This window comes from Podarcis vaucheri, assembly GCF_965113315.1.
Source record: "Podarcis vaucheri genome assembly, chromosome: 7".
In the NCBI taxonomy this organism is placed as follows: Eukaryota; Metazoa; Chordata; class Lepidosauria; order Squamata; family Lacertidae; genus Podarcis; species Podarcis vaucheri.
In genome coordinates this window covers 40,574,855-40,602,828 of record NC_138765.1, presented here as the reverse complement: position 1 = coordinate 40,602,828, position 27,974 = coordinate 40,574,855, and the positions used below count along the sequence as shown (strand labels likewise).

Sequence of the window (27,974 nt, the reverse complement as noted above, 5' to 3'; positions counted from 1 at the left end):
AACATAGCCAGGCAAACTTTACACAGCTATGAAACTGTCACCTAGGAATTTGAATCCAACCCCTGGGTAGTGGAAGAATAAAGACTGTCAAAAAACTGCAGTGACAAAATGTTTTATTAAAAAAAACCCTCCCTTTTCAATTCCAACAAAGGATGTTTTCAGAAGCCCTGTAGGATGCTTAAAACTATTATTAGTACAGCTTTTAAGTATGAAGACTGTATACACTTTACAAATCCTCAACTTCCCATATAGGTGGGCTTTCAAACAAATGTAGCAAATAGTTTGTCTGTTGTTTTGGTCCATCAGATGAATGGTAGAGTAGCATTAAAGTTTTACAAAACATCCCATATAAATAACCTGAAGCTGTAACAGTACACCAAAATCCGTTTCTGACACTGACACATCAGGCAGTACTAGCTGACAAATCAACATTGTTTTACAGTAATGTACATTGTGCCGGCTGACTGTTTGAAACGTGACACATCTTTGCTTTCAAGGTTTTGGTTTGAGGGTGTGAAAAATGGCGAGAACTAGGCTAAGCTAACAAACAGTAAGAATTAAAAACCTCTCAGAAGTTACCAAGTGATAAAACCATTTCAGCAAACAAGAGTTGTCTTATTTTCCCATACCAATCCATCTTTCAGGCATTATATAATTAGAAATGCTTCATTTTCATGCCCACAATGCTTATAAACTAGATGTCTACTAAATCTTACTGGAGAAGTTCTAAGTCCTACCAAACGAGAATGGGAAGATACTGCAAGCCAGAGACCTAGTTGTGGACATTTTGCACACCCTAGCAATCATCCTATTGGCACGTCCTACTGGTTGGAGCATTCTAGCACTCAGTCTAGTGCTATCACATCATCCTGCTCCTCAGCCAATTGTTCTGAGCGCAGCCGTTTGGTGCCAGTGTATTCCTTCTCATCCAGCTTCCTTTTCCGGCTCTTGCTTTCTGTGTCATCAGCATTGCTTGAAGAACCTTCCTCAGTCTCAACTATCAGTACATCATCATCTTCCTCTTGAGCTGGAAAAGAAAAGAGTCACTGCAGTGCAGTCTAGCGCTGTTGTTTTAAATATAGGCTTAACATAAATAGGCTAAATGTTCCATACTTGTACCTAAAATGAGGCACATGACTGTTTTCAAATATTCAAGGCAATGAATGATACTGAGAGTGATGGCAAGTTGCCATCTTAGAAAATAATGGACCAGCTCAATCCATAAAATGCATGGTCCCTCAGTGAGTTAAGATATATCGATTGGATGTGTGAAAGCTAAAGCAAAAATTGTGAACAGACAGCCCTTCTGGGGGCTTCAGTGAATTTTCAAGATTCAGGAAAATTTGTAAGGCTTTATAAAGGTTTATCTTGTGTCCAAGAATTTTAAGGGGCTGCCAATACCTCCAAACAGTTGTAGGTATGTCAATACTGTTCCCTCCCACTGCCAGTCTTTACCTGTGGATGTTGAGGGCTGTGCCCCATCATCACTTCCATTGGTGATATTCTTAGTGACTGGCTGTTCCGATGGTTTGGGACCAACAACTTCATCACCAACAACTTCAAACTCCACATCTTTCCCAAGCTCCTCGCTGATTTTTTTAAAAAATGCAGAAAAAAACACTCAAATGATGGTCAAATGAGTCAAAACACTATGATGGTCAAATAAGAGGCAGTTTGTGAAATGGCTTATTCAACCCTTGCTTGCCTAAGCACCACAGTACACTCAAAGGCAGTTATGGATGCTGCGCCAATGGGGAAGGGCCTGGGAGTTATTCTTGCATTTTAGAGAACACTACTGGCTCTCAATTTTGTGTTTTTCACAAATGCAGAGCTGGTCTCTGTATTAGCAAGACTTCTATCACTTATTTAATCTGAAGGTTCTTTTGGCAGAGTTGCAGTTTCTGGTTCTGATAGCACTCTAGGAAATCAATGGCCTTCACCTGTGCAGTACGTTGATCAGCAGGGTATAGTCCTGCAGAAAGTCATCTGCTTGCAGCCGACTACCATTTCGAATCCCAAAGTCTGACAACTTCCTGTGGTTATTTGCTGAGGGGGACATGGGGAAAACAGGAGAAAAGCAGCATCAGGTACTCTGTGGAAACATTAGTCACCTCCAAGGCTTTTCTTAACTCAAAACACTCAAAAGCAAAGGAAAAGTAATCAAAGTAAGGCTGCTAATACCTATTGATCTATGTTAAAATTTTATACATCATGTATACTCTTTTCTTTGCCAGAAATATGGAAGGCTGCACACTTCAAAGCCAGAAGCTCCACTTAAGAAAACCTGCAACGGGCTTGGGAGGCTGGGTTATGGGATCATTTTCAGCAGCTTGCTGATATCTCCATTCCTGGTTTGATTGTTAGTACCCGTTGCCGGACCCCTAATAATACATGACTGTGGCCAGGATTGCATTGTATAACCCAAACAAAATCCTCCAAATCTGAGAACTGTAGTTATGAGGGTCCAACTACAGCTTGGATAATGTCCACATCTATGGATCACCTGGCCCAGAGTACCCAGAGGCAGACACAAGGCTACACAGTATTGACACATTGTGTGTTTGCTGCAGTGCAAAGGACATACAGTGTGGAGCTTCCTTAAATGCCAGGCTGACTTTTCACCACACCAGTTTCACTTTCATTTCATACCTTCAGTTTCTCCTTCTTCGGAGGAGATCAGAATAGTCCCCTTTCCATCTTCTATCTGGACATCAGGTGCTACCATATTGAATTTTTCTTTCACTATCTGAAAGGATGCAAGGGGGAGAAAAATCTAGAAGCAAGACTCTGAAACAATAATCCTTTCCCAAGACTTACACCCAACCCCCTTCTTATATATGATCAAAACAACACTTTCTACTAGGGATGTGCACCAGCCACAAAATTCGCCTTGCATATGTAGTGTTGGTATGTAACCCAACCTATTTTCAGTCCGTGTCCTTCTGGTCTGACTTACCATTTGTGGCCAAATGAAATCTGTTAAATCTCAAGCCCCATCTTTCTATATGTTGACTAGGGTGTGGGAGCCTCCCGCTTTCTTCAGCCTTAGGGTCACAAACCCTTTCTGGACATGTGCCAGTGGTGAGTGGGGCCAGAGAAAAAAAGTGGGTGGAGCAAGGAATGTAAATGTGACCTTTATGCAGGACACACCCACACGTGGCTCTCTATTCTCCATTTAGTCAAACAAAAAGCAAAATTAGAGTGCAGGGGAAAATTCCAACTATGAAGAAACCCTGAGGGTGGGTGTGAAACAGGATAAGTGAGAGGCAACGCTTGAGGAGAGTTCCAAGGGCCAGGCAGTGAGGTTTGGAGGGCCGCACGTGGCCCCTGGGCCTGGGGTTCCCTACCTGTGTTTTAAGGCCTAAGGTGCAGAACAGATTCTGCAGATTAGTGATTTAGGAACGGGGCTTAAACTGAAAAACCTAAGAGGTGGATGAAGGGAGAGGTTCATTCACCTTATCTTGTAGCGTCAAAACTGTGACTTTGTTGACATCAAGTTTCACTGTCACCTCTGGTTTACTTGCACACACATAGCAATTGGGATTAGGAGGGTCCAAAGCGCAGGGAACAAGTAGCTTCTTCCTTGGGTTTGGTTGTTTATTAAGGAAGATCTTCAGAAGATAAGAAAAAAGGGAATCAATTATCCAGCACGAACAAGCAAAAGAGAAGAGAGAGGAAATCAACACCACACTTACTGCTCTGCACTGCTCTATTTTTCCTGAGAGAATCTTTAAACCCTCCAGCACAATCAGACCAGCTATTATGGCATTAGTGGTAGCTATTGCAGGAATGATGTTTCCTGCCATTGCTGTGGAAGAAGCAGAAATAAGGAGTTTATGCAGCATATTAAAACAAGGACAGAGCAAATCCTTCAAGAAAATAAATATAAGCTTTTCACTTACATTTGATATCAAATCTGCTCTTCATGTTCATACTAAAGATATGCATTCTGAGGTTCGCAGCAGATGTAACAAAGTCCATTGCAGAAGGATCATCCTGTTAAATAGTCATTTTGAAGTAAAATAGAAAATACTGATCATTTTAGAGTGAACAGAAGCATTTCTGGAACTTGAAAAAATAACTGTATAAAATAAGTTTGACCTCAAACTCTTAACACATTACTCATATAACATAGCCTTCTAATTGTTAAAATTGCTAGAAGTGCCAAGTAACAGTTCTGTAATGCAACTTAATATGACTAACTTTTATTTTGCGGCCACACTGACAGCTGAGCCATGAGTGCAGCATTTCCATCCCTTGAAGTGGTAAGATACTAATCCCCCCAAGAATGTAAAAATCAAGAAGTTCAATCACAGCAATGAGCCTTTGAGATATAGTTTGATTATACTGCTTTTCCAGTAAGAACCATGGGAACAGATAAGTTTCTAAAGATAGTTCCTTATTATATATATAAAAACATCTTTAAACAGAATCTCTCTTCATCTATGAAGTATTACTTATACTCCCCATTTTTTATTGTGCCCTACACCACTCATTGTTAAAATAAAGTTTTGGAGAGAGGTACATTCATCCATAAGGTACATAGTTTCTAGGTCCAATTCAAAGTGAAAGTCTTCTCCTTTAAAGCCCTTCACAGTATCCCATCTAAACTGCCTGCTCCCATATGAATCTCAGCACAAAGATCATTTTCCAGAAGGATTTTTGGAAACAAGGCACGTGTCCTTAGAGAGGTCCACCTGGCATCTTCTCTATTAAGGTTTAGGTACTATGTTAAGAGCTTTTTATTTGCCCAAGTTTTCTAAATAAACAGACTAATTTTAGTTATCCGATTTCTGATTTTAACTTTTGTATACAATATCATTGTTTGGTTTTATGTAGTTGTTGTGATCTGTTTTGAGTTTTAAAAACTAATTAGTGGTATATAAACAAACAAATTTTATCTGCTGACATTTCCCCTTAGGCAGCTTTATCACTTTTAGTGTAGCTTTTTATTCTGTTCTGCTTCTAATAGTTTGGAAAGGAAATTGGAAACGTTCTCTTGCTTGAGCTGCACTGAATTCAAGGGGACCCTCCTCCGTGTTCACTTTCCATGAGGCAACTTTTTTCATCAAACAAGAATGGAGAACTGCACTTTGTTTCTACAGGGCTTCTGCTCGAGACCTGCCCAGTGGATTGTTCCCTCTGCATCTATAGCAAACAGAGGCCACATCTAAAATTGACAATTTGCAAAGCCCAACAGAGGGTACAAATCTGTTCAACAGTCTGATGCCATTTACAAGGTTCAAAGACAGCCATTTTTTTGTAGAGAAGATATTGTGAGAATGCCAACCCCTAGTGTGCTAGGCATATCTACTATTAGTGCTGCGCTAGATTCCAAACATTTTTACTCCTCTGCATGCAAAATATCCCCAAATGTTTGCTGAACTAACCTTGTCCCATATAAGTTCAGCTCCATCACCTTTTTCCGCTAGTTGAGCTCTCAGAGTCTCTACGCTCTTAGAAAACAGACGTGCGTAGCTCTTGACATCCAGAACCTGTTGGTCTTTCAAGCCCAAGGAAGGTTCATTCTGTTGATCAGATGTGCTGTTTTCTTTAAAGGAAAGGAAGCGAGAAACTTGTTTGTTAAAACCGTCTTCAAATTCAACTTGTTTTGTTTTCCCATCTATACACACGTCTTTAAGGAGTCAGCAAATGCTTCCACTGCTACCAACATAAGTCTAAAGCGAATTCAGTAGCACAAATGGCTGATTTACTGGATTTTTCATCACAAGGATTTGTAGTGAATATGTGAAAAGCATAATGTCTGAGGAAATTTGGAAGTGCAGCTGCAGTACCTCAGGGTCAAAGGTAGCCATATGGTCCCCTCCAGATGTTGCTGAACTACAACTCCCATCATCCCTGACCACTAGCCATGCTAAGAGTCTAGCAGAATCTGGAGAGCATCCCATTGGCCAGCCTTGATGCACACTATAAACTCATAGATGTCTTCATCGATCAATATCTTATCTCAGCTGCTATCACAACCCAAACTATTCTTTAAATAGGGTGGATTCAGGAATCAAATCCCAACACCAAAACTAAGCACCTGCAACAGCTCTGCAGCAGTTCAGTAATAAAATTCATAGTTTACCTTAAAAGTAGACAGTCAAACTGTTAAGTATTCAAAGAAAGGCAAATAATAATATGCTTACCCTGATTTTGTATTTCATTCCAGTCTAGAGGAACTGGAGGTTTCCTTTTCCTCCAGAGCTTATCCATTGTTAGCAGATATCTGATGTCATCTTTGAAAAGCTAGTAAATAAGATTTAGAAGAGAAGCCTACTATCAACTGATGTGCTTTCAAGAGTACATTTCAGATCAACAAACATTTAATATTGAACACCAGTGCATATTCATCTAGGCACCAAGGGTCCGTATTTGTATGAGAGGATATTTGTTTTATACAAATATCAATAGTCTTGTGATCGATATGTTCTCACTACAGGATTCATTCTAGGGGCTCTGCTTACTGAAGTGCAACACAATTAGATTGTGAGGAAAGTGCAGGTTGGGGAAACATGGCCAGTGCGATATCTGGGTTTATTGAAACATACTTAATTCTGGCAACCAAACTCTTGGAAACATATTTGAAGCTGCAGAGTGAAATCTTGCACATGTTTGACCAGAAGTAAACTTAGCAAAGTAACATTCACACTTTTCAGAACAAAGCTGCAGACGTACTCTGCTCTGTTTGTAAATTCTAAAGATTTAATTAATCCAGCCTTGTATATCAGCACTAGAGAAGGAATTGCATGCCAGTGTCCCTCTCCTTCCAGTCTGCAGCAAGCTTTTGTTACTCAACTCCTTTTATTAGCTGATATCTCATGATGATACAGAACAGGAGTAGCTAACCTGGCACCCTTCAAATGTTGCAGACCAGAACTCTTATCACTGCTGACCAATGGCCAGTCTAAAACATCTGGATGGCACGAAGTTTGCTATTATATAGACCCTTGACCAATTACTTGTGTCCTTCTTTTTATTTTCCGACAACCTTCCCATTCCTCATACAGCCCGTCGCTAATTTAGCCATTATCTCTACCCAAATGAAAGACCACAGGGACAAGAGGAGGATAGGTGTGTTGCTGGTCACCACTGACCCTACAGTGTCCTGAGTTTTAGCGCTTTGCCATTTGCACAGGAAGAGGATTTGGGCTGAAAAATCCAAATGCACCTTGCTGTATTTATTTTATTTCTTAGTCAAGTTTATATACCACTTCAAATAAAAATATCCAAGCCGTGTACACCATTAAAAGCATACAACTGGATAATGTTGTATAAACTATGATCCTTCATTGCAGGGGGTTGGACTAGATGGCCCTTTGGCTCCCTTCCAACAATTCTATGAAAACCAGCAACTACCGCATTTTTCGCCCTATAGAACGCACGTTTTCCCCTCCAAAAATGAAGGGGAAATGTGTGTGCGTCCTATGGGGCGAATGAAGGCTTTCGCTGAAGCCTGGAGAGCGAGAGGGGTCGGTGCGCAACGACCCCTCTCGCTCTCCAGGCTTCAGGAAGCTATCCGCTATCCGTGGGAGACGCAGCTCTCCCACGACTAGCGGAGAGCTTGCCGGCACCCAGAAGCTTGGGGCGCGCTGCGCTCAGCACGCCCCAAGCTTTCGGCTTCGCGCAGCGCTCCGCTAGCCCTGGGAGAGCTGCGCCAAGTGGTGCGGCTCTCCCACGGCTAGCGGAGAGCAGCCTGTTCTGGGGGCTGGGGAAGCTCGGGCTTCCCCAGCCCCACACCGGGGGGGGGGTAATAAAATTTTTTTCCTTTATTTCCCCCCAAAAAAACTAGGTGCGTCCTATGGGCCGGTGCGTCCTATGGGGCGAAAAATACGGTAAGTTGAAATCCTGAGTAAACAAATAGCCAGGCACTGAAATATCCACAGTCAATGCTTGCCTAATGTGAACAGTTGATGAAAAGCAGATGCAAGTGTAAAACAGATCTTACAACATGTCTGCCCCCACTTAACAGTGGCATAAAAAGAAATTTCTGCAAATGCCACTGACTTAAGACTAATACCTTAGTGAAGAGTTTAACCGAATCATATCCTGTTGATTTAGCCCATTCCTTGGTTGAAACACGTTTAATATCACCATCTTCGTTAGATGCTCTTGCTCTGGCCTCAGCTTCTGCTGGCTCCCCTGTCAATAAGATGACATTTTCCATTTGCTATCAAGATCACTCACCTGGCACAGATACAATTTTACCAAAAGAGGGAAACCTAGTCGGGAGGTTTCTTCTACCTTTTCAACAAACTAGTCTATTAAAGAACCAGAATGTTACCTGAAATATTCAGAATGTTATGGCTCAATTAATGAACCGCAGGGTTCAAAGCAATACTAATGTTGGCTATTTAAGAGTAAATATTAACCAACTACTGATGGTTCTCCTATACGCAGCATATACACAGAACTTTGCAACTCTGCAGCTGAGGACCAAGGAAAATATTATTCTGTGGCAGCTGATCCCATCCAGAAGTTGCACAGCTGATAGGACTCCCCAAGAGAAGCACAAAATTGTCCTTTTTAAAAAAAAACTTACAAGCAGCTTCAGGATCAGCTCTGTCAGGAGACACTTCTTGATCAGCATCTTCTTCTCCAAACAGCTGACTACATTTTAAAACACAAATGGTGGTTAGAGACTAAAATGTCTTTGCTTGAATAATCTTGAAAGCAAGTTATTTATGGTAGTGCTATGTCCAGCTGTTAACATAAAGGTTTGGGTTTAGCCATTAAGTTGCTCCTCCAAATAGCATGCTCTATTTTTTTTCTTTGCAAACTGCTTTAAGACACAAGGAAAGTGGGGTGTAATTTTTAAAAACCAACATTAGGGGAAAAGTCAATTTACATTGCAACAGAGCTGATATGTTTCACATCCAAACCATTCACACAAAATTGAGAAGGTAACTAGCCTTGACAAATAGGAACTGCAATAAAACTCTGCACTCAAATTCTCCTCAAAGGAGAGCATGCCACTCCCTCCTGCATTTCATATTTCTTTTTCAACTGCTACTATTCTAAAGCTACTGAGCATGCTCAGTACTCGCTGGGTTGCTTTTCCTAAGTTTTCACCTTTCAGTTTTCTTTTTCAAAGTTATATTGTACTTCTGCATAATGCTGAGGTTCCCTCTAAACATGCTGATAACTTCCCTCTTGTTTCTCAAGGAATCCATTTTTGCTACAATCCTGTTGGCACTTGCCACCTGAGCTTGGTATAGGAAGGAGTGATCTCTATGGATTATCCAAACATATTAGATATCTTTTTATAGGAACAAGCACTCAAGGCAACCTACACACAACAGACTAGACCAGCCTGATGTTCTAGATTTCACGTAGCTGCATCCTGGCACCTAACTAATCTGCCACACACACAAGGCCATCAAATTCATGACTCTTCTACACTTTGCAAATCAACCACCACAGTGTACCAGGTACAGAAAAGCTGGATCTAGCCAGTTTTCCCTGGTGCTCACAAATCAGATCACTGAAGAACTTTATGGTTAAAAAATTAGCTTACTTGAACAAATACTTTGCCCACACAATGCAGTGGATTGGTTCAGAAGGAGTGTTGCGAATAGTACAACCTGGAAAGGTCTTCTGGGTTGGTTTGGGCTGACATTCATAACATTCTGTCACTCCCTACAGAGGGGGAAAGGTAGAAATAATTTTTCAATCATGTTTCCATTGTTAGTTGAAAACCACACTTAAGGGATCATAATACTACAGCATATGAAGACACAGTATTATTGCCACACCTTTTTGATAACTGTTACTTGTCCAAGGTAGCCTGCAGTTCCACTCTCTATAAGGGGGACATCAGCTGCCAGACACATCCTGTTCACATGGTTACGGGCAGCTGTAAACAGAAGAAGAGTCACTGATTTTCAAATGCAAACTTTATTATCTCCTCCTCCTCCTCAGGTAACACAAATAAGATATGTTCAATACTGCAACCTCACTGTACAGCGGGGAGAACATATTTAGCATTTTTGATAGGACTTCTCAGATTGCATTAAAAAGTACAGTTTGTAAAGATACCACTTGTCCCAATAGTCCCAAATAGACTATTAGGAAACAGGGAGGCTAATCCAGCCTTGCACAGTCTCTCAGTTTTCAAACACATTCATGTCAGAATAGAGACATTTCAAAACTCCAGGTCTCAGTTGTCTCACATTATAGCAAAGATAAACCATACCTCTATTATCCAAGGCATTCATAACTAGTGTAAACTGACGAAAAAATTCCACATTGTAGTCAGGGCTGCAGAAAAAGAAGACAAGATCCAGTTTAGGGGGTCAGTAAATAAATGCCTGTTGATACTGACGTGACAGGTATATATGACCGCATGAATACATCTACCAAACAACACATCACAATATTTTCTGGTTGCACTAGTTACACCAACCATCACACAGCACAAATAAAACAAGTAAAACTTTTAAAACAGCCATTTTCTGTGTCCACGGAAAAAATAGTTTGGGGCAAAATGAAAGTAATTGTTTTATTGTTGCACTGATGGCTCATTGACAGGGTATTGTGACATTTCTGTAAACTTTTGATGTATGCAAGATCTGCCTAGGACCCAAATGGAAATAGTTTGCTTTTTTTCTTATCTATTCCCCACCCAGAACAAAATTGCCTGTGACATTTCCAGTCAGACTATTTAGTGAATTATTATTATTTTTTCTCTATATATGTATGGTTGAGGACAACACAAGGAGGTTACAGAAGCATAAGCTATGATTTTGTGCAAGTTGATTTTTCATATTCCCAATGGTATGTGTATAATTTAATCAGTCCAACAGAACGATGACTAGAAGGTGAACAATTTTAGTACAGTCAATTACAAGCCTATATATTCAAACTTTGCATATATTGAAGGCCAACAATAGAACATATTCCTAAAGTTAAACACATGACAGCTGGAAACTAAGTACACATGAGTTAAGAACTACAACTATCTTTCTAAAAAATAATGACATAAGTGTGAAGGAATTGCTCCAAACTTATTAAACACAATTATTGCATGTAGGTTTGTTTGAAAATGTGCTGGTTGCCAGGGTGGCATTGCCTGTAGCTAAGAATTACACTAAAGGCTATATCTAGTCAGAAACCTGCTTTGGCTAGCAGACAAGGGAAGATATGACACAAAGAATGGGCAAGAAGCAAAGGGGACATGCTGGAGAATGTACTAATGTGGCTAAATGGACTAAGTCAGGAAAGATGGTGTGTGTTTTTTGTTCTTTTGCTTCATTGGGAAGCTCCTTTTATGTTAACAATATTTCCTTGCTATGCCTATATTCTGTTTTTGTCTTGTTTCATTAAAACATTGTGGACGCCACTATTTTATCACCTGCACCTTAAGCCAAGTTTCATGTTATTTGAGTTGTTCTTGGGGAGAAACAAAGGCAGCCTTGTGGAAATAACCTCCTTTCCCCCAGTGGCGGCTAGTCCTTAAGAGGGGAAGGAGGGCAGACAAAGGTATACACTCTGTTGTGTCTGGAACTCCCTCCCCAGGCAGCATGAGACTCAGGGTAGCTGGAGTGCCACTACTTGGTGTGAAAAGAGTGACTGCTCAGTGAGTGGTGGTGTGCAAGAAATTGCCTCCAGGTGGCCAGATAGGAAAGCTTTTCATTTTGAAAATGGTCTTCCTCATCCACTGCCATCATAAAAACATAAGAGCCTTGCTGCATTAGACAAAAGGCCCATCTAATCCAGTATCCTGTTCCTACAGTGGCCAACCAGATACCTCTGGAAAGCCTGCAAGCAGGACATGAGGGCAAATCTCCCCTACCTGTGCTTTCCAGTTACTGGCTTCCAGAGGAGCAATGCCTTCAGCAGCAAAAGCAGAACACAGTGTGGCTACTAGCCATTGACACCCTTATCTTCTATGAATTTGACTAATCCTCCTCTTTCAAAACCATCACTGTATCTTGTGCCATCATTAAGCCACTAATGACTAACAGTGTGGAGACCCATAGCTAATAATTGTTTGGGGTATGTGTCACTTTTTGTGGGCTTTTTTTCACAAAGCAGATACAAATTCCAAATGTAAGAAGAATCAGACATACTTCATTACGCTGTCATGATAAGCTATAATGTTAGCTCCGGGATGAAACCTTAACACACTTTCCTTGGCAACCTGCAAGACAACAAGAACACATACAGCTAATTTTATGAAACTAATCTAGTCATCTTAAACCTCCTCCTATGAGTTAGAAATAGCCTTATTGATTTTTTAAAAAATGTTCAAGCACCCAATTATCTTCTGAGCTTTGAATATAATTCTGTTTCATGGCCTATTATGATACAAACATATTAAATATATAAAGGAACATATCATAAAGTAAACATCATAGTCAAGGTGAACTTCTTGAAGTTATCACATGAAATTTAATTCCAGCAGATGCCTAATAGGTATTCTTCTAAAGCTGTATCAAAAACAATACTGAATTAAATTGTGAAAGCTGCACTTTGAAATTCCTTTTACCTGAGCTTTTGATCTTCCAACATGCTTCTTCTGGAACAAGAATTGCCTGTTGAGATTGCTGACATCAATAGTATCCAGATCAATCTAGAAATAGATTAATTACAAACACTTCATATTTGTTCCGATTAACAAAAATGTACCTTGTCTTTATCAGAAATCAGAGTTTTAAAAAAATGTGCTGCCCCCATTTGATCTACAGCTATAGGTTAATTAAAATCAGTAGAAATTGCATTTGTATCCACTTTTTTTTCTAGGACTATAACACTATAATACAAGTGGAGGATGGGCAGTATATCTACAGGTTTTTCCAGCATATAATTCATTGGCAAATACTGATCTTACAGCACATCACAGAAAGCAGTATTAGCCTAGCCATACTACCCCATTCTTGAATTCCAAAGTGGCGTACTGTATTCTAAAATACAGTTCCACAGTCTGCTTTATGGTAGTCAAGAGGATGTAAAAAAGTTAAAAGAAACATGGCAGCAATGATTTTGAAACCAGAAGCAACATTTCTGCCATACTTCTTGTCCTCAGTTCTGAAAAAAATCAGTGTGGCTTAATAGTGCATTTGGTTTCCTAGACTTTACCATGGAATAATCAACTAGCAACCTAACTGGTTCTATTTGCATCATAAAATGAAATTAGTCAAGTTCTGACATGACAATCTGATCTAGTGGGCAATGCTGATCCACGTACTCTGGTTTATTCTGGCTACAGAAGAGTGATAACTCTATTGAAAATGTGACTGGAAAATTCAACCATATTGTTGAAAAATTATATATGTGAAATTACTAAAGCAGAGATCACCAACCTTTTTGGGTCTTAAGCGTGTATGTGTACATTTGGATTTTCTGAATGAATGCCACAGGCACCACCTTCTCTAGTTGCTTCTCTCCCAATTCCTTTCCTCTCACCCTAACAGTGGCTAGTCTCCTCCCACTCCTCTCTCCCTCTCTTTGCTTTTCCAAGGGGCATGACTAATGTGTGATCCAGCAGAATTAAAACGGAACTTGTTGAATTTGATTGGTTTTACCTCTCCTCAAACATCCCTAGTATTAAAGCTGTTATCTATAGACTGAACACTAAAAATGACAAAACTACTGCTTGCCAGCACCACAGACACGGATTCAAGGCACAGATCCTAATGCATTTTCATATTTTATGATGGAATGAGCTATGTGCTGGGGGCAGGGACATTAAGCGCTCACGCCCCAGCAGCTGATAGGCTGGACTTAAAATACACACAACAAATGCCTTGCTGGACAGACTCTTAAATCCATCAACTTTTTAGCAGCACCCAGACAAAGGCCTCTGGGAAGATGACAATAATAACAGAAGGTTACCTCCCCCCAATGTTTGAACCTGACATCTGCTAGAAGGTATATTGACTCCATTGAATTCATTCTTCACTATCAGTCAATAGCTGCAAACAGACTTGTTTATCACCATGAATCTTTTCAAACCTTTACAACTACCAATTCAATATAATGGTGAGTGTTGGATAAGGACTAAATTCAAATCTAAGTGATTCAAATCTCCACTTAGCCATGAATGGCTGAGTGTGGGCCAGTTGCCATCTCTCAGCTTAACCTACCTCACAGGGCTGGTGGGAGAATAAAATAGAAATACAGAGCCATACATGCCACACTGAAGGAAGGAGGAGATAAAAATGTAACAGATAAATTGGGTTTGATATTAGTGGATCAAACCAAGAGCCCATCTAATTCTAGCATCCTGTTCCTAGAAGCAGCCAGCCAGATTGTGTGAACTGCCCTGTGATGTATGGTTGAAGGGTGGTATACAAATTTAATAAATATTAATAATTACTATCATTATTATTAATGATGATGGTTCTGGAGCTCGGCATTATTTTATCTAACAATCTGGTACTCTGTGTCAGCACAAGAACAGCATCTGCCAAGCCTGAACGTCTATAAAGACTGCTTGATCAAAGACTCATTATTATGTCTACAAAAATAGCGCATCAGGTGCTCCTCAAAAACCCACAAGCAGAGCATAAACAACCACATACACTCTGCACTGTGTCTGTAGCAACTGATCACTCAGCAATAGACTGCTCCTAAGAAGCTACCTTATTTCAAGTCACAACCATTGGTGGATCCGGAACTACAGCAGATCAACAAAGCCTCACTCATCACAGAGGAAGCTATTAAAACCCCTGATCTGTAGCAACATGGTCAGAGCAGTGCTTCTTAAACTTGGGTCCTCGGATGTTGTTGTGCTACAACTCCCAACATCCCTGACCACTGGTCCTGCTAGCTAGAGATGATGGGAGTTGTAGTCCCAACAATAGCTGGAGACCCAAATTTGAGAAACACTGGGTTAGAGTCGGACTGGGGCCTGGTTGGCCATCATGAAGCTCCCTTGGTGACCTTGGTCCAGCCAGTACCACTCTAAGCTTAGCCTACCTCGCAGGGTTGCTGTGGGGGTTAAATGAGGAGGGGGAGAACCACGGAAGCCACATTGAGCTGCCTGGAGAAAAACGTGGGCTATAAATGCAACGAACGAAGGATTCTGCCCTGCCCTCCGCTACCCAAGAGGCTGAAGCGGCGCCACTTCGCAGGGGGTCCCGCCTTGGAAATGAAAACAACAACGAAACCCCAATCCAAACAAGCGCGATGGCGTCACATCCCGAAGCCCCTCCCCCTCTCGGGTGGGGGAGGGGGACGCTGAGGCGACCCAATAAGAGCCGGCCGCGGGAGATAACGGCCAGGGCGGCCGCGGGAGGGCTCCGCTTTGCTTTTGGTTCCCTTCCCCGGAGGGCCTTCCCCGCCGCCTCCTCACCACGTCGATGTTGGCGAACCCTGTGAGCACCAGGTCCTTGAGGAGCTCGCAGCCGATGCCTCCGGCGCCCACTACCAGCAGCCGCGCCCCGGCCACGGCCTGGGCCAGCTCTCCGGGCAGGGCGGCCACCGCCATCGCCGCTGCCTCAGAGGCCGACGGAGGGACGCGGGCGGGAAAAAGAAGGTACCGAGTGAAGCAGAGTCAGCGCCTTCGCGCATGCGTGGCCCTTCCCCTCATGTCCTCTCGTCGGGCGCAGCCGCGCTCTCGCCGTCATGGAGCGGGAAGCCCCAGAGCGGCGCCTGCAGCGGCGGCGCGCCGACACCTAGCGGGTGGGAGGACGTATAGCTCATACGCAGCACCGAACCAAGGCACCGAGCGAGAGGCGGCGTGGTCTTGTAGTTAGAATGTCCGCCTAAGGATGGAGAGATCAGGGTTCGAATCTTCACTCTGCAGTGGACAACCAGCGTGGTGTAATAATTAGGAACCTAGGAGACCAGGTTCCTACTCAGCCATGAAGCTCCTTAGGTGACCTTGGGCCAGTCCCTCCCTCCCATCTCAGCCTAACTCACCTCACAGCATTGTAGTGAGGATTAAATTAAGATGGGGGAGAAAGGAAGGTGGGAGTTGACGGCAGTAAATCAATTAAACAAATCGTGCCTGTGGACTTAAGATCCTTGCAGCAATAAATAGGCCACCAGTTGGCAACGTTAAATGTTGGAGAGAGGGTGAAGCCTTCGCAGAAAAAACTTGCACATGGGAACATCATGGTATGGAAAGGAAGAGGCAAAGGGAGATGTAGGCGTGCTGCATCTCAGGTGCTACAATCCACATCGGTCTTGTCACTTAATTCTGGTGCACAGGACATTTTGTTGCCTGTGGCAGAGTAGTTGCTGCCCCAACTCTGCACATCAGAGTGCAGAATACCCCAGAACATGTACAGAGTTGATTCTGAAGAAACATTTTATTCTGAAACTGCACAAATGGGCCCTGAAAAATCAAAAGGTTAAAGTTATATTCTGCATACACCCTGCCCACATGCTTCAACTAGGCACCCTTCCTCATTTTACCTTCAGCCTTCATCTTGCCTTTCTTGCTGGTGGTCCACTATGCCTGAGCTTCTGAGATGCTCTCCAGTTTCCATATACTATTTTGATTTTCCTCCTATCTTAAACATTTGCATCAAGGAAGAAGAGTTTGGATTTGATATCCTGCTTTATCACTACCCGAAGCAGTCTCAAAGCAGCTAACATTCTCCTTTCCCTCCCCCCCCCACAACAAACACTCTGTGAGGTGAGTGGGGCTGAGAGACTTCAGAGAAGTGTGACTGGCCCAAGGTCACCCAGCAGCTGCATGTGGAGGAGCGGAGACGCGAACCCGGTTCCCCAGATTACGAGACTACCACTCTTAACCACTACACCACACTGGCTCTCAATAGTTTAGGAGTAGCTAAACTATTGGGATTTCAATTTACAGCAGAACTGGGTCACATGTGATCAGGATCTGAGCATCACTGCCTCCTGTGGGAGTGAGTTCCATAGTTTGACTATGTGCTGCATGAAGGATGACTTTATTTTATCCATCTTGAACCTTCCACCGTTCATCTTCATTTAATGTCCATGAGTTCTGAATGGTGGGATTTCCTTTCTCTTACATTTCTCTACAGTGGGAAACCATTGTCAATTATTGCCAAGAATTTGGAAAGCACAGGTGCATTCCTCCCCACTGAGTAAAAATACGTCACTCAGAGTCAAAAGGACTCATGCTATGTAAATGCAGACATCACCAAACTACAACTCCCATCAGCTCCAGTCAGTCCAGAATGTCTAGAGGGCACCAGGTTGGTGAAGGCTTGTAGAAGAGAGCAAGAATTGCCAGAGGAGTACAAACCTCTGTCTCTGCATGAGTTATAGTTCTGGGCACGCTACTCATCAATTCACTGATCATAGACTGACTAAACAGAAAGCTGACATCTCAACCAAGTTGTTACTGCATTTATTTTATTTTATTTTATAAAAAAACCACAGCTACAAGGAATTAAATAAAATCTATTTAAATAATTTCTGATCTGGATCTTCTTGTACAAAAATAAATTCTTCCAAAGCTGTTGGTTGATTGGCCGGCCAGCAGCTCTTCTCACAGGTATACACCAATGCTGTTCCAAATTCCACTGACACATCTGGTGAGGGGGAAAGAAAAGCTTTAATATTATTATACTCACCCATACATGGGGAAAGGTTGTAGCTCAGTGACAGAGCATCTACTTTGCATATGGAAGGTCCCTGGTTCATTCCCAAGCGGTTCCAGGTAGGGCTGAGAAAACATCCCTGCCAGAAACCCCTGAGAGTTGATGCACGTCAGTGTAGACCAGGGTGGCTCAACATGTGGCCCTCAAGGCCTTTTAGGGCGGCCCTCGGCAACACATGAGCCCCTCTCCCAGCCCTCACACTGCCTCCCCAAAGTTGAGTAAGTGAGGCTCTAGGCTTTGGAAAGGAGGTATGGGAGGTCTGACAGGGTCTTAAGAGTCCTTCATCCTCCTTCCCAAAGCCTAGTTAGCGCTTTCCCAGCTTTGGAGAAAAAGGTGGCAGGGCTCTAGGACCCTGCCAGAGCCACACGCTTCCTTCCCAAAGCCTCCTTGGGGAGGGAATCAAATTTTGGCTCCCCTGTCCCACATGCAACCATGGGTGTTGCCAGGCCTTTTGTTGGTGGGGGGCAGAACCTCAGTTTGCTATGTCTTTTTATTGATTTAGGGGAGCAGCTGCCCCAAGCGTGCAACAAGGCAGTGTACAGCCCATAGGTTCTTGCAGCCCACTTGGTACAAAAAGTTGGGCCACCCTGGTGTAGACAATACAAAGCAAGCTGGACCAACAGCCCGACTCGGTAGAAGACAGCTTCCTTTGTTGCTATGGAGATGTTTCTGAAACTTCATTTAAAGCACAGAAATGGATCTCTCCTTTGGATACCTCTGTTGTTTTCTCACAATTTAATCAGTTTTCTTCAAGAAAAGTGTTTCTTAGATGTTCTTTTTGTTTCTGCAAACATACATTTCAAAGTATTTAAAAATACAGTATTTTTTGCTCTATAACACGCACCCGACCATAACACGCACATAGTTTTTAGAGGAGGAAAATCCATAGGCATGCCACCCGTAGGCATTCCCTCCATAACACGCACAGACATTTCCCCTTACTTTTTAGGAGGAAAAAAGTGAGTGTTATGGTGCAAAAAATACGGTAATTTAAGATACGCCGTGCGCAAGTTCATAAAATGAACGGGAGATGAAGAAAAGGAACATTGGAGGAACCCTGAAGCTGGATCAGACCAAAGGGGGCTAATCTAGCCCAGCATCGTCTTCTCCACTAACCAGATGTCCAAGGGAATAACTGCAAACTGAATTCTTTAATGAAAGGGCTTCATACCGTCAACTCTTGTCTTGAGCATGCTGACCAAGGTGGGCATAAGCTGAAATTCAAAGATTCTCTTGCTTTTGCAGATATTGCAAGGTGGGGCTGCTGACCCAATGTCTGTTGAAGGGCAGGTGATAAATAAAGGCTGGCCACCCCAGGAATACCTAAAGGTTAAAAGAGGATAGTAGAAAGTGTCTATAAAGACAGGCTAATTTCATTCCTGCTAAAGACCTATTCTCCAACGCAGAGAAATGGAAATGGTCAGCCTACCTTAAGATCTGTTCCGGGCAGAGAGAGATCTTTTTCATAAACTTAAGGAACACCTGGTGTCTCTTTTCGGCTTCACTTTTCTCATACTTCTCACCATCGGATGCATAGCTAAGCGTGGGGGGTGGGGGGAGAAATTGCAAATATTACAGTAACTCTGAAATTACCAGAAGGACAGCACAAAGTGTGGAATCTTTTCTACTTAACAGAAAATGAATAAATCAAGTGGGTATTAGTTGAACAGTCGTGTCAGCAACCAGACAGGAATACAGGAAGATGGCTTGATGCATCAAGCTCAGTACTATCTAAATTGGCAGTGGCTCTCAGGGTTTCAGGTGTGCAAACTTTCTCAGCCTTACCAGGAGATGTTGGGTTTTGAACCCCGGCAGCTCCCACCTGCAAAGCAGACCCTCCACCACGGAGGCACTTGCCCAAAATGTCACATCCAACTTTAATTTCCATGCATCCATCCAGCACAAACCAACCATTATACTGAACAAAATACAGTGGTATCTCAGGTTAAGTACTTAATTCGTTCCGTAGGTCTGTTCTTAACCTGAAACTGTTCTTAACCTGAAGCACCACTTTAGCTAGTGGGGCCTCCTGCTGCTGCCGTGCTGCTGCTGTGTGATTTCTGTTCTTATCCTGAAGCAAAGTTCTTAACCTGAAGCACTATTTCGGGGTTAGCGGAGTGTGTAACCTGAAGCGTATGTAACCTGAGGTACCACTGTACTAAGGGTTTACACGTACTAGTGGATGGGATATTTTTCTGGGATTGGGCTGCGTAAGCCAAATAATGTACCGTATTTTTCGCTCTATAAGACGCACCAGACCATAAGACACACCTAGTTTTTGGAGGAGGAAAAAAAGAAAAAAAAACCCTGAATCTCAGAAGCCAGAGCAGCAAGAGGGATTGCTGCGCAGCGAAAGCAGCGATCCCTCTTCCTGTTTCGGCTTCTGGGATAGCTGCGCAGCCTGCATTCGCTCCATAAGACGCACACACATTTCCCCTTACTTTTTAGGAGGGAAAAAGTGAGTCTTATAGAGCAAAAAATACGGTATTTAGAAGCTATCTAATACTGACCACTGGGTTGCCTTTTTTCAAAATATGAGCACTGGCCAGCAGGGGCAGTAAAACAGCATTTCCCAACCTGTTGCCCTCCAGAAGTTTTGGACTACAACTCCAATCAGCCCCAACATCATACATCTGTGATGGCTGGAGCTGATGGGAATTGTAGTCCCAAACATCTGGAGAGCACCAGGCTGGGAAAGGCTGTTCCATTATCAGCGGAGACTCTCGGTGGCTGAAGTGTAGTACAAGACACATTTTCAATGAAGATAAAAATAAAATTCTATCCAATGACCATTTCTATTACAAGTAGGTAGAAAGAGAGTTATCTAAAGGCCCTTGACAACATTTGAAATGCACTCTTGGTAACACAAAACAGAATTGCGACAAAAAACTGATAGAATTTCAGTCCTGCAACACAATGATTAGTGTTACAAAAGGAATAAGAGATGGAAGACGTGGACTTATCTAGTAGTCACGGTGGCTGTTTGGGGTGTGTGTGTGCATGGAGAAACTGCAGAGGAGCAACAAAGCATCTGATAGATGCTAAATCTACAGATAACTGCTTTAAATCCCCATTTCTGTGGTGCCAGGCACTATTAAATCAGAAGAAAACCAGCCACATTTAGATGGATTTTGTTGGTAAATTCCTTCACAATCAACACATTATTCTTTGTATATTGGCTATAAAATTCAGAATCAAGAATATGACCAATGCACCTGGATCAGGTCAAAGGGGGTCCATCTAGTCTAGCATCCTGTTCTCACAGTGGCCAACTGTGTGTCTGTAGAAAGTGCGCAGGCAGGACATGAGTGCAGCAGCAGCACTCTGCTCACACATAACCCCTTGCATACTGCCACTGACCATGGAGGTCTGGAAATGTGTCAAGGGACTGGTCTGCCCCTGGCGCACATCCTTTTTGGTTTTCCTGACCTTGGAGCTCCGATACCTGTTGGGTAAGAGTCATGCAAGATACCGCTGCGGCAGAGAAAGGGAATCTGAAATGGGCTTTCCGGTGCTGGCAGCTCCCCAAACCAGAGATTTCTAGCGGTTTCCTGCTGTAACACTTGCACACTAGCCCCAACTCCATGGCTCACCTTTCCAGCATCAATTGTTCCAAATCAAGACCCTCCCTCTGCTGATACTCCTTCAAGAGTTTTTGCGCATGACCTGTATCTTCATAGCAGAGGAAGTCGTCTTCTTCCACAACACTGATGTAGTAAGGTTGGAACTCAGTGACAAAGCTGGGCATGATTTGCTCTCCCCCAGGTGGAATATGGGAGTGTAAAGGGTGGGAGGCACTGGGGGGTGCTTCCAGGCTGAGACCCTGAAACTGTGCGGCACAATCTCCTTCTCTGAGCAAAGAGTCCGACACTGCAAGCAAGTCACGGCTGTAGCCTGTAGTGTATTCAGAAGCAGCCACTTCATTGCCTTCTCCCCAGTCATCTGCTTCCTCACACCAGTCCTTGGCTGCAAGCAGACATTCTTGCTTCTGTGAATACAAGGACACAACCTTAGACAGGTTTCAAATCAAAGGTCCTGGAAAGAAGCTCACATTTGACATTTTATAAGTAGTACAGCCCCACAAAAATAAAGCGAGAATTTTCAGAGGGCTAGATGCTGCATGAGTCTGTTGCAGAAAAACAACAACAAAAAGCTTTGTTGCACCTTAAAGACTCACTTTTTCATGGGTGCCAGTGGTGGGCTCCAGTCCTCAAAAAGTGATGTCATCAGAAACTCATTACGCTTTTTAAGGATAGCTTTATTGATTTTTTTGAAAATGTCCCCCTCCCTTAACAAAATATATTGAGGTATACAGTGAAAATGCAGTGTAAAAATACACAGTAGTCTAAAGCGTAGAATATTATTTAACCAAGACCAACCCAAAAGGTTTGGATGATTATGAGAGTTCAGGGTTGTTTTTCTTCTCCATGTAATCCATAAAACTACAACATCAGCTGTAAATAAGTCTCTGTCTTTTAGTCATATTTTGTTTGTCAATTTCTCTATTCGGGCCACTTGTCGAATTCTTCTAAGCCGATTCAATAATAGGCTATAATATACTTACAAACTGGGCTATACGAAACTTGTTCGTTTTAAGGTACAACAAAACTCTTGGCAGTTTTTGCTACAAATATATAAGCAGGATTAAACCGCACACTCTCCCTGAACACATGCACAGAGAGTCCCCTTGATCTCTACAGATCAACATATGCAGAGCATGTATTCTCATCCTCATGCTGGCATGCTGACCAGGAAGGTTTAAACCTCCTCCCCTCCCACACATGCCATGATGCCAAGGGGCGTGAGAGGGAAATCATCCATGCCTGTTTAGGAGCAGCAGGCAACATTGTGGAGCTGCTATGTTTGTAAGAGGGAAGAGATGCTAAAAGTCTCAGGTACTACAAGGCCAAATGTCAGTTACCTTTGGCCACATGCTATTATTACCTAAAGCAGGGGTTGTCAACCTGGTCCCTACCTCCCACTAGTGGGCATTTCAGGATTCTAGGTGGGCGGTAGGGGGCTCTACAGCACAAGCTGAATCCTCCTTCCATTGAGCGCTGGTGGGCAGTAAGGAAAGTTTACCATCAGGAAAGATGCACTAGTGGGTGGTAGGTATAAAAAGGTTGACTACCCCTGACCTAAAGAAAATGTCCCTGATGGTGCACAATACCTGCTTCCATTTGCAGTCTTGCATTTCTTTTCCTTGCACTTGCAGATACTGGGATCGCAGCACCTTCCAGCTTTAGATGCGCAGCAAGCCAAACAGGACGAAAGAAACGGAAGTCATGTTGGTGGGTCAAAGCTTTCAAGTTTCATAGTATTACTACTAGCATAGTGTAGGGGGCTAAAATATAAATCAGGCAGTCCGTGGTTTGATTCCCTTCTCCATCACTAGGTGGTTTTGGAAACACAAAAAGCTACCTTACCTTATACTAGGGTCAGACTATCTTTCTCAGTATTGTTTACACTGACTGGCGCTGGCAATCCAGCATTTCAGAAAAGAGTCATTTACTTTCCTATCTGGAGATGCCAGGGATTGAAACAGGGACTTTCATAATACAAGGCATGAACTCTACCCATGGGCAGATGCCACTCTCACTAATCTGCAATAAGGGATAGAACTGACTTACCTTGCAAGGCTGGAAGGATTGCTGAGAGAGCTTCAAACATGCTATAAAGTATTTATTTGTTTATTTAAGTATATGACTCCAGCATCCAAGAGCCACTTTCAGCCACAATCACAGAGCAAAGGCAAATAAACTGCCACACACCTTTTGGAGTTGCCCCAGCAGCTTTTCATTGTGCAAGCAAACACGTTAATGATGCGGTGGAACGGTGAGCCTTCAAGGGGGCAATAGATCTGAACAATGTGTGCCAAGCCAGCCTTGCAAACCTCACAGGCAGGATGAACCAGAGTGACTGAAGGGACACAGTTCTAGGGTAAAAAGGAAAAGAAGCAGGTTATTTTTAAATTGTGTTTTCAGCAAAAAGACCCTCCCCCAAGTGGCTCAGATTTGGCACTGGCATTGCAGCACTTGTCCCTTAAAACTACTCTCTGATCTGCAGCACTCCCTTGTTCTACTCATCACAACAACCCATTAATAAAAATGAGTATGGTGGTGGTTCAACAATTATGCCACATATGTCTTTTTCAGATATCATCATAAGCCACAGTTTGTCTCAAAACAAGCCACTTGGATCACCATTATGATGTGACATGTAACCTGAAGCTTATGCTTCACTTCAGAGTGAAGTTTTGTTTTCAGTTTTATTTCTGGCTAACCCGTTATGGTTTAACAAACAAACCATGGTTTAGGTTCAGAAAACATGACAAGTTGCACCGTGGTTTGCCTGAGCTGCACGGGTACCATACGTGTGGTGTTTGCCAGTGGGAAGGCAAGAACTTGTGTAGCAGTGAGGAGGCACATTTATGATTAAATCATGGCCTAAGATTAAATCAGGATTTAAAACGGTCTAATATGAACTGTGTCCTATTGTAGCATGCAAACCAGTCCATCAGGTGGCAGTGGCCACCGGTTTAGATGGCTTTCAAAGGGAGATTAGACGGATCCATGAGGCATGAAACATCTACCAATGGCTACCAGTCATTCTACGGAGTCTTTAACCAAAATGCTCAAGGGGGTGCAAAGACTCTTATGAAAAAGGATGCAGCGTCTGGAGCTTTTCAGTTTAGAGCAAAGGCAACTAAGAGGTGACATGATACAAGTTTATAAAATTATACTTGGCATAGAGAAAGTGGATAGAGAAAAGTTTTTCTCCCTAATAACACTAGAACTTACAGACATCCAATGAAGCTGGATGTTGGAAGATTCAGGACAGATAAAAGTACAGTGGTACCTCGGGTTAAGAACTTAATTCGTTCTGGAGGTCTGTTCTTAACCTGAAACTGTTCTTAACCTGAAGCACCACTTTAGCTAATGGAGCCTCCCGCTGCGCCGCCACTGCACGATTTCTGTTCTCATCCTGAAGCAAAGTTCTTAACCCGAGGTAATATTTCTGGGTTAGCGGAGTCTTTAACCTGAAGCGTATGTAACCTGAAGCGTATGTAACCCAAGGTACCACTGTATGCACTTCTTCACACAGCAGAGAGTTCAAACTATAGAACTTGCTCCTACAGGAGGCAGTGATGGCCACCAAGTTGGATGACTTTACAAGAGGATTAGACAAATTCATGGAGGAAGGGGCTATTGATGGGTACTTCTTGTGATGGCTATGCTCTGCCTCTATACTTAAGAGGTAACAATGCTTCTGAAAAACAAATGCTGGAATCTACTGGAGGGGAGAGTGCTTTTGTGCTCAGGTATGAATAGCAGTTAGCAAGGGAACAACAGGAAAGCCATTGCTTTCATGCTCTGCTTGGAGGATTTGTGGGGGAGTAGGAGTCAGAAGGCCTCTTTGGCACAACCCACCTTTGGGTTCTTATCCCATTACTCTATTCAAGGAAGTGAAACACAGAAAGCTGCTTTGCAGAGCCTGCCCAGGAACACAGGGGTTACTTTCCAGGCAGACTCAGCGTCAGAGATGCCAGGACTGAAAGTGGGACCATATTTAGGGTACGTAGAGCATAAGCTATATAGGGCCCTTCCATTCAGAAATCTGACTTTCGGACTGCGGTTCATAGCTGCCAACGTTTCCCTTTTTTAAAGGGAAATTCCCTTATTCCGAATAGGATTCCTCGCAAGAAAAGGGAAAAGTTGACAGCTATGCTGCGGTTTAAAGCCCAAGTAACGTCGTCCGCAGCTCGTTGCAAAGCCACTTCCGTGCCACCTCCGAGCCTTTTTTTTAGCAGTGATTCCGTTTTTTTGCCACAGCTACCCTACCTGCGGGATCCTGGACTCACACTGGGCTTTACTTCCGAGTAAACCCGCATAAACTCGGACTGAGAACCGCGGTGAAAGGACGATTTTTGGGACTTTTTTAAAGGAGAGAATAGAAAGAGGTGGGGGGAGGCGGTTTCTCTCCCCCCCCCGCGGGCGCCGCCAAAGGCACCGAGGAGGCTCAGAGTAGGGCCCTACGTCCAGTCCCTGCCACGCAGCCCGCCGCCGCCTCCTCACCGCAGAGCCGCCCACTTTGCTCGCCGCCCCGTGGAGCTGAAGGAGGCCGCCCTGGCAGGAGCCCGTCGGCGGCACAGCCGCATCGCGCAGGCCCAGGAGCACCGGAGGAGCAGACGGAGAAGCAGCGCCAGCCGCCATGGGCAGAGCGACGGGGCAGCCCGGCCCTCGGCGTGACAAACACGTGGGGCCCGGGGGAAGCCCGGAAGCCGCGGCGGCCGACGTCATAGTTTACGTGCATAAGGCAGCCGAGGCGCGCCAAAGCTCTTCAGTTCGCGAAAGCCTCCCGCGCAAGGAGGATGGAAGGGAGTTGAGCAGGGGGAGAGGGAAGGAGGTCGAGCTCCAGGCAGACCAGGATGGACGGGGGGGGGGGGGAGGGAATGGGCATCGCCTGTGTGGCTTCCTGCCCCCCTTGGACTCTCATTCCCAGCACCCCTAGCCATCGGGCTTTTGTCCAGCAGCCTTGGGAAGGCCACATAGCTAGTTCGCCAACCCGCCGATAGGAGCAAAACACCGGGGGACGCTGTATACTTTTTATTGCATGCATTTCTATTTTTTTTTTATTTTTTTTAAATCATGTTTATTAAAATTTCCAATAATAACAGAATAAGAAAAATAGAAAAGATAAAGAAAAGAAAGAAAAAGAAAAGCAAGTTTGAACCCTTCTTTTCATAGCCTTCTTTCTGGGACTCCCTCCTTCCCCTCCCGACTGTATTCCCCTTTCCCTAAGTTGGTTCCACAAGCTCTCATTCCCAATTTAAACCTAATACATTTTACTCATAAGCCAATTTAAATTTACACAATCTTGACAACATTCCTCATCTCAAAATAGAACAGGATTTCCCCCCCAAGATCAGTTCTCATTTCCTTCCACGAGTTCCCCCTTTCTTAAAAAAAGTAAAAATAAAAACATATAAGATCAAAGTTATAAAGAATATAAGGTAGAAAATATAAGAAAGTTCAAAAAGTTGGTTACATAGCCTTTGGATTCTAGGATTCCCCCTCCCTTCCCCGGTTTAGATTCCCCATGTCCATCTGTCTGTATGTTGACGGCCTGGAGGTCTTAAGTCCACAGCCAAAATTTATCTCAATCCATCTTGCCGGTTTTCTTTAGATTTGGTTGTTTTGGTCAAAAATCCAGTCTAATAGAGGCCTTTGGTTTTCCTTGGTCATTTGTTGCTCCTCCCGCTGTTCTTTCCGTGTCGTAGTTAGTCCTTTGCTCTTTTATTTCTTACTTTCTCAGGTTTCTGTCTTGTTCAGCTGTTAAAACATTCTTGTTCCAAGGTTTAATGGCTCTACAGAGGTTTGTTATTCAGGGACAAAGACTTACGTCCAGTTCCTTCCTTGCTTCAATAGAAGATTCTATTGTATTATGATCACCTCTGTAGACAAAATAGTATTTCAGTTTTACAGCTTTCCCAGGAGATAAGACCTGCGCACATCCCAGAGTAGTTTTCCACATACGACACTTGTAATGTCCCGAAACCCCTCTAGAGGGATTACAATAACTTTGTATCCTCTGTTCCAAAAGTCAATTTGTTGTTTCTTTTTCGACAGTTTATGTCCATATTTTATCAAATTGTAACAAAATTGACCAGCAAAATACTTGTAACAAAGTCCTCTTTATATTCTCTAACTTTGACAGCTCCTTTGACAGCTGTCAAATTCTCCATCTCTCTTCGCCAGGCTCTCCGAATCGCCCCGGTTCCCAGGGGGGGTTGCCTTTTTCTCTCACCCTCCACTCTTCTCCTCCAGCACAATTCTTGTAGTTCACATCGTGGAGTTAATAATTTTTTATCATCGATAAACTTCTGAATCGATCTTGGTTTCCCAGTCCTTGTTTTAGCATGTTTACAATCGGGGGGGGGACTGACTTCCTTTTTGGATCCCCCCCGCTCGTGCCGAATCCGAAAAAAAAATTCCTTTTTTTTCTCCTTTTGTACCCGGTTACCCAATTACTCACGGGTTATCGCCAAATGTCCAAATTTTCAAAGGAAGAAGCCATCGCTCTCCGACGAATGGCATGCGGCTGCGCTCGGCAGGGGAAGCGGAGGACTCAAAGCACCACGCCACTCCCCGGCACCCGATCCATAGCCTTTAAAAAGGCTCCTTCACAGGTCGGGAGGGCGCTAACGATGCCAGCCGAGTCACCATGTCCACGGGCTCCGTGCCCGTGGTTTCTGAGGGTCCCCGCGTCGCCGGCGCAGTAGGACCCAGCCCCTGCCGAGCTGGCTCCCTCCGGAGCTCGGAGGGAGTCCGCCATTCGGTGATGGCGCCGACCCGGAAGTCCTCTTATTGCATGCATTTCTACACGTTCTATTTATTTTATTATTATGTATTACTTAATTATTTATTA

The 27,974-nt window shown here is 43.5% G+C and overlaps 2 protein-coding genes across 2 annotated transcripts; both read right to left on the bottom strand.

The window, feature by feature from the left end:
* Positions 1-96: 96 nt before the first annotated feature.
* Positions 97-15,492, bottom strand: UBA2 (ubiquitin like modifier activating enzyme 2). The gene is made up of 17 exons (XM_082233482.1): positions 15,302-15,492; positions 12,494-12,577; positions 12,075-12,145; positions 10,199-10,263; positions 9,759-9,859; positions 9,521-9,642; positions 8,546-8,613; positions 8,024-8,145; positions 6,153-6,252; positions 5,391-5,551; positions 3,903-3,996; positions 3,696-3,808; positions 3,456-3,611; positions 2,650-2,746; positions 1,941-2,046; positions 1,456-1,589; positions 97-1,027 (listed from the first exon to the last, which is right to left on the bottom strand). Exons 1-17 carry the CDS (start codon positions 15,434-15,436, stop codon positions 846-848), a joined length of 1,911 nt encoding a protein of 636 aa, XP_082089608.1. The 5' UTR covers positions 15,437-15,492; the 3' UTR covers positions 97-845.
* A 1,785-nt stretch (positions 15,493-17,277) lies between these two features.
* PDCD2L (programmed cell death 2 like) lies at positions 17,278-25,812 on the bottom strand. The gene is made up of 7 exons (XM_082233507.1): positions 25,622-25,812; positions 23,318-23,481; positions 22,717-22,786; positions 21,140-21,534; positions 18,976-19,083; positions 18,718-18,869; positions 17,278-17,477 (listed from the first exon to the last, which is right to left on the bottom strand). The coding sequence occupies exons 1-7, from the start codon at positions 25,757-25,759 to the stop codon at positions 17,347-17,349; spliced, it is 1,158 nt and encodes a 385-aa protein (XP_082089633.1). The 5' UTR covers positions 25,760-25,812; the 3' UTR covers positions 17,278-17,346.
* Between the last annotated feature and the right edge of the window lie 2,162 nt (positions 25,813-27,974).